This window comes from Phoxinus phoxinus (genome assembly GCF_949152265.1).
Source record: "Phoxinus phoxinus genome assembly, chromosome: 4".
NCBI classification, from domain to species: domain Eukaryota; kingdom Metazoa; phylum Chordata; class Actinopteri; order Cypriniformes; family Leuciscidae; genus Phoxinus; species Phoxinus phoxinus.
Genome location: NC_136879.1, coordinates 23,192,698 through 23,205,214, shown reverse-complemented (window position 1 = coordinate 23,205,214; position 12,517 = coordinate 23,192,698). Strand labels below are relative to the sequence as shown.

The 12,517-nt window shown below is 43.2% G+C and overlaps 1 protein-coding gene across 1 annotated transcript in view; it reads left to right on the top strand.

Moving 5' to 3' along the window:
* The window catches only part of LOC306997360 (NXPE family member 3-like), a 33,572-nt gene extending 21,387 nt beyond the window's left edge, over positions 1-12,185 (top strand). The window contains exons 3-8 of the mRNA XM_079610662.1: positions 7,400-7,792; positions 7,893-8,308; positions 8,399-8,475; positions 8,660-8,863; positions 8,945-9,282; positions 10,896-12,185. Of these exons, the coding sequence (XP_079466788.1) occupies positions 7,400-7,792; positions 7,893-8,308; positions 8,399-8,475; positions 8,660-8,863; positions 8,945-9,282; positions 10,896-11,090 (1,623 nt within the window). The 3' untranslated portion in view covers positions 11,091-12,185. The remainder of the gene's footprint in view (positions 1-7,399; positions 7,793-7,892; positions 8,309-8,398; positions 8,476-8,659; positions 8,864-8,944; positions 9,283-10,895) is intronic.
* Positions 12,186-12,517: the final 332 nt, after the last annotated feature.

The following is a 12,517-nucleotide window of genomic DNA, read 5'->3' as shown; positions in this document are numbered from 1 at the left end:
TTTTAAAATGAGCCCTTACGGCCAAAGGTGAAGGCAAATTGCGCACCTTGTAGGCCTACAGTACTTATGGTTTGTTTGGATGCCGGGAGCCCCTTATTAGGTGACCCAAAACACACTAACAGTAGGTCCGACCTCCTCGAAGAAGAGGACCTCTCAAGGTAAATACTCTGACTGGCAGAGCAAAGGAACCTCTCTTCTTCTGCCGACACGTGAGGTGGAGGATGAAATGCTCGCAGGACCATGGACCTAGCCATGTTAGAATGCACTTAAGGCACATAGCTGGGTCTCGGGTGCAGGATGGCCTTAACTCTGCCGGGGGCAAAACCCCAAGCAAGCTGGCGTTAGTGCCAGGGCTTGGAGATCTCCCACTCTCTTAATATTTTAAGAAATAGCTAAGAGAAAGGCTATCTTGAACGTGAGGTCCTAGGCGAAGCCGACTGGAGGGGTTCGAAGGGAGCCAGGGATAGCCCTTCGAGAACCACCGCCAGGTCCCAGGAAGGAACCCTGGCCCTGACAGTCGGTCTCATCCTCCATGTACCATGGAGAAATAGTATGACCAGCTGGTGCCTCCCCAAAGGCTCATCACTGGGTGGTGCATGGACCGCCGCAATGGCAGCCACGTACACCTTAAGTGTGGACGGGAAGAGACCCGCAGAGAAACGATATTGAAGAAACTCCAGAACTGAAGCCACTGGGCAGTTAACTGGATCTAACTCATGTTCTCTACTCCAAGTGGAAAAACATACCACTTGAGGCCATATAATCTCCTAGTAGACGGAGCCCCTAGAGCTAAGTATGGTTTTGACCACCCCAGCTGATAGACCGGCATCTAGGTACTGGACCCCCTCAGGGGCCAGACCCACAATTTCCAAAGCTCCGGGCGAGGGTGGAATATTGTGCCCTCCACCTGAGACAACAGATCCCTCCTCAGAGGAATCTGCCACGGCGGAACTATCTGAAGTGAAATTATGTCTGAAAACCATACTCGGGCCGGCCACAACGGGGCTATCAGAAGAAGACTGATGCCCTCCTGACGGACCCTCTCCAGGACTCCCGGGAGCAGAGCGATCGGGGGAAAAGCGTACAGGCGAAGCCTTGGCCAGGCCTGTACCATGGCATCCAACCCCAGTGGGGCTGGATGAGTGAGGGAGAACCAAAGTGGACAGTGGGACGTCTCTCGAGACGCAAACAGATCCACTTCCATTGGTCCAACCTCTGCCATATCAACTTCACCACATCTGGGTGAAGTCTTCATTTCCCGGGCCTCAGCCCCTGCCTCGACAGGATGTCTGCTCCCTGATTCTGAACCTTTGGGACATATATTGCTCTAATAGATAATCATTTCCCCTGGGACCATAGATTAATCTGATGCGCCAGTCTGGATAGAGGGCGCGATCTGAGTCCCCCTTGTCGGTTCAGATAAATTGATGTCTGGGAGGAAGCTCCTCAGAGCCCTGAACACAGCCAACATCTCTAGGCAAAATATATGCCAAAAATGTTGATGGTTCTGCCACAGACTCCTGGCAAAGCGGCCATCCATGACCGCGCCCACGCCAGTGAAGGAGGCCTGTCGAAACGGTTTTCCGGCCCTTGGGACAGGAACCAAGGTTTCTTCCATATTAATTAGGGAAACGAAGGCATCGGCGCGTAACCCTGATTGTTCAGAACAGATTTACCCTTGGGGAAATCCCCTTGGCTATCAGCCACCACTGAAGGGGCCTCATGTGTAAAAGGTCCAAAAGGTATTATGTTGGACACAGCTGCCATGAGGCCCAGCAGTCTTAGAAATTGCTTTACAGTGATGGCCTGGCCTAGCTTTATCCCAGACGCCATGGCCGGGATGGACTCGATACAAGATTCTATTGCGAATCCCGCGATCTGAGTCGCCACGCCGCCTCAACGGACGCGGGACCCGAACCGCGGGGAACGCGAGCTGGTGAATTTAACTCACGCTCATCCGGCCGCCTCGATGCTGAACACATCCACTCCCTCGGAAGCAGATAGTTCAAACATCGAGGTCTCGTCACGGGCAGAAGAAGCCGCAGCGCGGGCTTCTGCACCATGAACGAGAGCCTTAGAATCTTCAGATGAAGAATGAGAAGGTGCCGCAGCAGTCTCATCCTCGTCTGCAAGATCCCTTTGCGAACCCCGCGATCTGAGTCATCGCGCCGCCTCAACGGACGCGGGACCTGAACCACGGGGAACGCGAGCGCAGTACTGATAGGGAGTGTTTCACAGAGATTACAGACAGCACCCTCGAGAGCTGCCCGTGTGTGTGTTACACTCCCAAACAATTCACACACAACTGATGCGTGTCCCCACTCGTTCCAGCCTATAAATGGTCATTAAATTGCTTTCCTGATGTAAATGTAACTTATGTGACATTGTTCTAGCCTATCTGTTTTGCAGTCCATTTACATTTACCATTTGCCAGTTTTATTGACTTCTTACCGTGGTTGAAAACGTACTCGGTTACTAACGTAACCTCGGTTCTCTCTAGAAGAGGAACGAGTACTGCGTCGAAGACGCTACGGGAAAGGTTCTTTCTCGAGATATTGAAGCCTAAAAATTAATCCTTAATTTTGTTATTAATGTAAAACGCTTTCAGCAGCATACAGCCTTAGGCGGGACAGCTTGCGCGCCTATTGGCTGTTCTGCGGCAAAAGCAGCAGCCTATGCGAGGCCCCCAGTGACGCTTGACCCAATGAGGACGCTTCGCGCCCTCTGCGTCACGTCCTGCCGAAACGGGCATGGCCTAGGCCTATAAATATCCGAGCACGGCTGCAGAATACCGATTTTCGCCATCGAAGCGACGCAAAGTATATGCATGCACGGCACAGAGACACAGTAAACGTTCCTCTTCTAGAGAGAACCGAGGTTACGTTAGTAACCGAGTACGTTCTCTTACGAGAGTTCTCGAAGACGCTACGGGAACCCCGTGCAAAACGCTGTGTGTGCTCCGATCCGACACAGACACCCAAGGGCGTGCACGCCCGGGGCATACAAGTGCCTGATAACAGGAAAAAAACTCACAGAGAGTTACAGGGAGAGCGGCTAGAATAGCATCATCCCTTTATAATAGTGCCCCGAAGGACGTAACAGCATATATATGTAAATAAATAAATATATATGGCGGGTCATGGCATTGCTCATGGGACACAGTTGTCAGTGAGTGATGCTTAAAACGTTAGGTGGTCTGGGCCGCAAGGCGGGGCAGGAACACCGTGTTGTGTCTTCTTAGACTGAGAGCAGTTTTGCCTGCAAAGCGGGAGCCTCTAGGTTATAGAACCTTATAAATGTAGACGGGGAGGCCCAGCCTGCCGCCATACAGATATCTTGCAACGAGATTCCACTATACCAAGCACACGAAGAGGCCATGCCCCTCGTAGAGTGTGCTCTGATGCCCAATGAGCATGGTAAACCTTCCGATGCGTAGGCCAGCCCAATGGGCATGGTAAACCTTCCGATGCGTAGGCCAGCGCTATGGCATCCACTACCCATCTGGACAGGCTTTGTTTCGACGCGGCTCGTCCCTTAGAACGCCCACTGAACGAAACGAAGAGCTGCTCCGTCTGTCGGAAGACACGTAAGCTCTTAATGCCCTGACCGGGCAAAGGAAGCTAGCATCGTCCTTTCCCTCGGAGGTCGGCAGAGCCGACAAGGAGATGACCTGAGCCCTGAACGGTGTGTTGAGGGACTTAGGCACGTACCCATGCTTCGGTTTTAGTATGACTTTAGAGTCGCTAGGCCCGAACTCTATACATGACGCTCTCACCGAGAGCGCCTGCAAATCCCCCACGCGCTTCACTGAAGCGAGAGCCAGAAGAAACACTGTCTTGAAAGACAAGTGATTCATGTCAACTGAGTGTACAGGCTCGAATGAGGCACCCTTCATTGCATTCAGTACCGTAGAAAGGTCCCAGACGGGGACTGAAGGAGGTCTGGGAGGATTCAATCTCCTAGCTCCTTTAAGGAAACGAACCACCAGGTCGCTCCTGCCCAGTGAACGGCCAAGCGTCGGATTGACGAACGCTGCTATAGCCGCCACGTAGACTTTGAGCGTGGATGGGGTCCTACCCTTATCCAACATCTCTTGCAAAAAGGAGAGAATCTCCATTTCCTCGCAGTGTAGGGGTGATAGACCCCAGGCTGAACACCAGCCAGAGAACACAGACCATTTAGAGGTATAGAGCCGTCTCGTGGACGGGGCTCTAGCCTGCTCGATCGTGTCTAATACTCCCTTCGGGAGGTTAGCGGGCACCCGTTGATGGCCCACACATGTAGGGACCATAGCTCCGGGCGAGGATGCAAAATCGAGCTCCTGGCCTGAGAGAGGAGGTCCCTCCTCACTGGTATCGGCCATGGAGCAGTGCTCTTCAGCTGCATCAGTACTGGAAACCACGCTTGGTTCGTCCAGAACGGAGCAACGAGTAACACTGAACATCCGCTTTCTCTGATTCGCTCCAGTACCTGAGGTAGGAGTGAGACAGGAGGAAAGGCATAGACCGGGCAGCGGGGCCAGACACGGGCCAGCGCGTTCTTGCTCTTTGAGAAGAATTTCAGGCAATGAGCGTTTTCCTGAGATGCAAACAGGTCTATTTTTGCTCTGCCGAACGTTTTCCACAGCAGTTGCACTGTCTGTGGGTGTAAAGACCACTCTCCCGTGGGAACGTTGTTCTGTGAGAGTCACACAGAGTGGCTACAATTCATATATACAACTATACCACAGAAGTATAGTCCGAGCCTTGTGCTTTGTTCGCGCCATTTTGAAGACGATTGCTTTACCAACTTAAATGCAATCAAACTTGGATTCGCGAGCCGGCTGATATTGAAGGAAGGTTCAGTTCCAAGTGTATTTTGCATCAGCTTCCTCCTCCGTATCACAACCTGTAAGTGTATTAATAATTGTTGCTTTTATGTTTTATGTAGCATGCTTAATAATTATTTTGTTTGTTGTGTAAGCACCGTTTAGCTTCTAGGTCTTCAATGACAATTGTATTGAGATATGTGAAGTGTTTGTCGTTGTTTTCGGAGTTGTCTTAAAGAATAGAATAATACCTCGTAGTAACGTAACTTTTTTTTTTTTTTTTTAAACGTTATGTTTATGCATCGGGCTAATGGCAAACAAAGACTGATTGTGCTTTTACAATATGAACTCTGGGCTATGCTCGCTAACATAACATTAAATTCTTTATCTTATTTTTAGTTTTTTACTACAAACTACAAAGCAGTGGACTATAATCATTATTATAACACAATTTAATTGATAAAAGCATCATTGTACTCCGTGTTAAACAATATTATCTCTGTAAACACTGCTGGGTCATCTGACCAATCGCAGATTAGCGTCGCGCAAAGGAGGGGTTTGGAAAAATGAGTCTGTTTTGGGGGACTCCCAAAACAACATTAGGAACATTTTAAATGTCATAATAGGTGCCCTTTAAAGTAAGTATATCTCGATCAAAAGATTGAGTACAAGTACAGGCCAATTATACTTGGACTTTTCTCTCAGTATAAGTCAAGTACACTTAAGTGCAATTTTAAGTATATTTCTGAGAAGTACATAAAAAGTAGACTGAAAGTATACTTTCTTATTTTTAGTTTAAAAGAAGTATAGGCCTACTAATTGCACACTTGAATACATTTCTTTTTCGTAAGGGACATCGAATGCGTTGCCTGCCCAAAAAAACTAAAATTAATCAGTTTTGACTATAAGTGGGCTACAATTAGCCGGTCTGACTACGAGCTAGATCGTGTCGCACAGCCTACACATAGAACATGTCAAAGAAATAAAACCAAACACCTTGTAATCACAGTTGACTTTGCTTACATGATGGAATATCATACTTATCGCAAGTTATTTTGGAAAAAATTAAATGTAACCAGATTCAATGTTATTTTGTCTAGAACTGGGTTACACATAGCCGGACTATCGGGTCTATATTTAACCGAGACGGTGAAATAACGGCTATTGCTTGCTGGGCTGGTACGCAGGTAGGCTATCAAGAATGCGTAATTTATGCAGGTACAAAAATCAAGAATGCGTAATGCCACTTGTGTTACTACGCGCCTTTGCGTACTTTAAGGGCTGTCGCCAAAATGCAACCTAGGCAGTGGTAATTTCATTTTTTCACACAGACGAAAACGAGACGATATAAAACCCGTTTTAAATGACGACCACTATGACGAAAATGTATTGACATTGACAACGAATAAAAACTAGACGGAAATGTTAGGGAGGGATGATTGGGGAAGTGATCCAGTCAGAACTGATGGCATGCGCTTGATGCATGTCTCAAATCGTTTAAAAAATTTAAACGTCTGGGAGAAAGAGAAGAGCAGACATACTGTATGGATAGATCTGAATAAGAGTGAAGACGCGAAAGAGAGCTTTATTCTGTATGTTTTTCTATGCGAACACACACACACACACGACCCGAAGCGTGCAGCGTGCTTTTTTTTGGGCTACTTTTCCATTCTCTTATCCTTGTGACCCATTTTCTGCTTAGCATTACAGCATTCAGACTTTTACATGAGACAAGGGAAGTTCTCCAACAGTAACAGCTGGAAGTAATTTGGCATAATGAGTACGTACAGGCAATGGATTATGGGAGATATAGTCAAGGGTGGGAAAGCAAGGGTCTGGAGAGGGGTGCACTCTGGTGGATATGCAGGGCACTTCAAATGGTGATCATGAGCATGACACATCATATTCAATGTCAATTATCATTTATATTAAGCTAATAACCGTTTTTTAGAGCACTGTCTTTTTGTCTACAATTTTCCATTTCAATAAAGTAATAAAAGTCCCTAATTGACACAACATGCTTTTTTTAATGTGAAACCCAAATAGAGGCTACACGATATTATAAGACTAGGCAGAACTATATAATAGGCCTAATATATATATATATATATATATATATATATATATATATATATATATATATATATATATATATAATATAATATAAAAATAAATATATATATATATACTATAATAAAATATACATTTATAATATACAAATATACAGATATTAATATACAAGTTTTACTCAAACTAAAATATTAATAATAACTTATAAAAGGGTTCTATTTAGCACCAAAAGGGTTCTGCTATTGTTACAAGCCAAATAACCATAATTTTGTACTGTTTAGAACCATTTTTCTAGGACTGCCATCTGTCAATCAATTGCCGTGTTCCACACATACCTCAGACACAGGTCGCACCTGATGGTGTTCCCATAGCGTTAACGCTATGACGCATTGTCTCATTCCCTTCTCAGGGAACCGGAATATATACATAACCTTAGATGTTTTTTGTCTAATAACCAACAGGCATGATTCATACAAATGCAAAACTTTTGATTACCGGTAATAACAATCTTTGTATTTTTAGGTTGTATGGTCTTATACAGGTAATGAAAGGAAGAAACACCCTCCACCCAGCTTTTTGTCTCTGCACTTTGCAGGAACATATACAAACTCCACTTCTCCTTCAGTACTCAGTTCAGAAGAGTCAAGCTCATTTGACTCTGAAAAAGGAATCAATTTAGACGACTACTCCAGGTTACAGAAGGATGTTTACTGGCCCGGGCCTGACAGAACAATCACAAATATGTCCATGAGTACTAGTCCAGGCTACACCAAATTCATCATTCAGAACCTTAAAGAGAGCTATCAAATTGGTGAGGAGCTTAATGTTACGGTGCACGCAAAGGACTTTGACAACAAATTCAAGAGTTATGGAGGCGACTTTTTTCAAGCCAAGCTATTCTGGTCTAAAACTAAGGTCAGTTATTGCACACATTAGATTAACTAAAATTACTTGCCCGATTTATTTATCTCCCTGCGTCAGAGAGAATTGTACTGAGAATGTACTTCTTTCACAGGCCAGTGTTTTTGGGGAGGTGGTGGACCTGCTCAATGGCTCCTACTCTGTACGTTTCCTCTTGCCGTGGGTCGGCGAGGCACAGGTGGCTGTGCGTCTAATTCACTCCAGTGAAGCTGTGCAGGTCCTGAAGCATCACAGAGATACTGACTCTGACAGAGTTTTCTTTAATGGATATTATGAGGGACCAGGACCAAATAAGACCAGGCTGCGTGAAACAGTGACGTGTAATGTAAAGTGGGAGAACAATGGACTAGAGCATATGGGAACAGAAGACTGCTGCTGTGAATACAACGATGCCCGTACCGGAGAAACATGGCGCTGTTGGAGGCCCAAATCGCTGCCATGCAGTGCCCTTGTGTACCACTCTATGGGTGGTTATAGAAACCGCCTGACTAATAAGGAGAAAATGCTTATGTGAGATTAAAGAACACTTGATTGACTGTTTGTTTGATATATTTGATGCATTGATGGAAGACAGTATGACAAACATGTTCTTTTTGGCAGGAAGCAAACTAACAAAGGTATCAATGGAGATAAAAGGATCATCAACATTTTTCATTCCGAGGGAAATGAAACTATTGGTACGTTGGTCAATGGTTTAACCCAGCAAAATACAGTACAAGGAGGCGGATATGCTGGGAAATGTGTTGCACATAATACATTTTCTGACATTTAGACAATGCAAGTCAAACAAAATCTCTAGTTTTGGCAATTTTTTAAAAACTTGTACCTTTGACACAGAACTTGCATTTACTCGTCCTGCAGATGTTACAGAGAAATGTCACCCTGGTTTACACACTCCAGTTCCAGCTGGCTTTTACTTGAATGATGTGTGGACGTCTTTCGTCTGTAGCACCCGCCATTTTACGACCCAAACGACAACAGAGTGTCTGAAAGACAAAAACATCTACATGATGGGAGACTCTACTATGAGACAGTGGTTTGAGTTCTTTGTGAACGCAATGCCAAGTGAGATAAATAATTGCTTATTTGTTAATTACAATTATTTATACAGTGCATAGATGCATTAATTGTGGATCTGTTTTTCAGCCCTGAAGCAGATGAACCTGCATGTTCAATATCAGTCAGGGCCGCTCATAGCAGTGGATGTGGATAACAACATTGACTTACACTGGAGGGCTCACGGCGTTCCTCTACGCTCTAGGAAAGCATCATTTGCTGATCTGCACTACATCAGTAATGAGATCGATGACCTGGCTGGAGGACCCCACACAGTCATTATGTTCAATCTGGGCCCCCATTTAACCACGTACCCTCTGGATTTCTTCACCCATAGAGTGTTGAGGATTCGCAAAGCTGTTCTAGCATTGTTACAGCGGGCACCTGATACAACTGTTATAATCAAGACTGTCAACACTGGCTATAAGGTAACGTTATAGGCCTTCATCACACTTCAAAAGCAGACGCTGTAGCCTGTATCAATGGCAGTACCTGTGGCACAGGATTGTTGTGATTTATTGATGTTAATCACAGATATTTCATACTTCAGCTTCACATCAACTTCAGTTTACTATCATTAATTGGGTATGATGAAAAAGAAAAATGGTCTAATGTTATTCCTAATTCCTAACTAATGTTATGCACAAGCCTACTGTATTTCTATGTGCAATACTTCAGAGTCTGATTAACTTTTTATTTTAAATAAATGCAAGAATAGAATACAAAAAACATATCACATGAAAGACCATTAGAATTAGATAATTGGGCAATGCTATACACTATACATCCCATAAAACATTAATTGCATTGTTTTCTTGCACTTTCTAATACAATAATTAAATTCTGGATCAAATTTAAGATCAAATAAAGGAACATTTCCTGGATTCCATTTCTATTTTTTTATTCAAAAGTAGCTGGATTTGTTATCTTAAACGAGCCATTTTCTCCAGGTTTGGATGCAATGATAGCACTGCCATTGTATTGTAGTGTATTTCGGTTATTCCTCCAGCAATAACTTACCGGTATATCTGTCAGGGCTTGGGTGCATGGTGAAAGGAGCGAGGAATCAAGTGCAGAGTTGATGGGCTTTTAATAATAAAACATAAAACAAAACCGACTACAAACACTACCCGAGGGGGAAAACTATGATGGCTGACGCGAAACAGTCGTTCCGAAGCTTTGCGAGATCCCGAAGCGCAGATGTTTCGAAACACTGATCCGAAGCGTGATTCAAAACACCCATGTCTCGTGACTATGGCCAAACGAAGCCTCGAAGTGTTTCACAAGTGTACACACAGAAACACACAGTGTACATACGACAACAAAGCAGCACATGACTGAAAACACAAGGAGAATAAATAGGGAGAGCAAACAAAGCAGGTAATGAGGAGGGAGGACAGGTGGGGCAAATTAATCAATAATCAGGTAACAAGATGGGAGGGGCTAGCTAGGCAATCAACAGGAGGCCACCTGGCACAAGGAAACACATGACAAGCCATGTGCTCACACCAAACATGACAAAAAAACAGCACAAAATCACCAGTATGTGCTCACACAAAACAAGACAACATGAAAGCACACAGCTAGTGTAAAACACAAGCTGATTGCTACACAGCACAAGACATGAAAACACATGAAACAAGGCACACAGACAAGACAAAACAGGAGTGTCAGGGCTCTGTCACAAAACCAAGAAATAGACTACAGAAGTGACAGAACCCTGACACTATCTCTATATCTCTTATATTTTTTATATCTAATGGAAGATTGCACACATGGTAGGGTATTGTGTAAGGATAAATAAACCATTTGAAATATTGACGTTAATTGTCAAATTGCTAGTTTAATTTTCTTGACAAAATTAGCAACCGTCCATTGACAATAATGCAGGTGGAAAATCAATTACGCTACTAATCGGTAACTTATGTGACAATACGTGGACTGTGATAAAGGTCTATAGAGTACCTAAGTGTTCAAATAATTAAGGCACTCAGTGCTGACAAGTTTATGGATGATTTTGTGTTTCTCTGTCTTTATATAGGATATTTTTGGCAGTGACTGGTACTCTCTACAGTTGGACAGAATTCTGCGCTGGGCTTTTCAGGACGTCGGTGTTTATATTATAGATGTGTGGCAAATGACCGCATGTCACTACAGCAAAGAGAACATTCATCCTGGCCCTATCATCATTAAAAATGAGATTGACATTTTACTCTCTTTTATTTGCCCTTACTGAATTTAAATTAAATCATCTTGGCAATTTTTTTGTTCAATAACAGTTCAATAACAACTGAAATCCTGTTCGACTTCCCTGAGTTGTAATTAAATTGTCCAATTATAAACCACTGCTTGAATTCTCTACTACAATAATTTTTTAAAAGAATGGTTTAGAATGGTCTTCTTCTTCTCTTTTTCTTTGTAAGAAAAAACAAACAAACAGAAGAATCCCATTAGGGGAAAGTTTAGAAAAAGACCCAAATTTAGCCTATCCATTCTTTTTCTCATGTGAATAGGGTAAAACTTTTAACCTTTAGATATCACCATGAAAATTACTGAGTTGATTACTTGCATCAAGACAAACAAAAAATGTATTACAAGTTTTTTTTAATTGTTTACTAACATGGGCATTGTTAGCATGGGCATTAATTGTTTACTAACATGGGCACTTCTTCTTCTTCTTCTTCTCTCTCTCTCTCTCTCTCTCTCTCTCTCTCTCTCTCTCTCTCTCTCTCTCTCTCTCTCTCTCTCAGTGTTCAAGGTTGAAACCTTTATTTATTGTTTTAAACAACATTTTTAAATGTTTTAATGAGTGTTTTACAATGAAGACGTTTATTTGTGGTTTCAAATATTCTCAGAGCCGCAAGTATCAATGTCAGGTGTTTAACTTTATTTTGGGCCAGGGGAAGATGGCAATTTACATTACAAGAAAGGAGAAAGTTGATCAAGGTGTATGTAATAGTTTAGAAGCTGTGTTTGGTAATTCTGTGAAATCTAGAATCCTAATAGATTTTAATTATTATAAAGCAATGGATGACCTTGTAAAGTTTGAAATAATGTGGTGTTGTAAAGGGATACTGTGCAAAATTGTTAATGATTAATTATTTTTTCTTATTTAAAACAAAATTTGTGTGATTGATGTTTGATTTAAATGTTGGCTATTGATGGATTGTTTATTGTAATTAAAGGTGTTTAAAAATCTCTCTCTCTCTCAGTCCATTATGCACATTAAGGGTAAAGGTGGCACCTACGCCTCCATATATAGAGGCTACCAATTACTGCTGATACAGAACAATATCTTGTCAGTTTTTTGGCCTTGCTCTTATGTAGTCCGCAAATCACAACTTATGCACATGGCCTAAACTACCAAAAATGAGGGCAATAACTTTACAGGAGTAGCCAAAGTTATTGAAAACATTGTACCATGGTTGTCTACCAGGTGAGACGCCGGGTCATAGGTGCGCCATTGTTGTATGTATATTTTGCCAGATTTGCGGGCTTCTTTCAGGGTTTCCTTCAGAGTTGTTATTAAGCACATTATGTACATTCTTAGCTGCACATTACACATCTTTTTCTGCGTTTTCGGCGGCAGTTACGACACACACACACACGCGCACACACACACACACACACACACAACCTCTCATTACCCTCTCTCATTTTCCA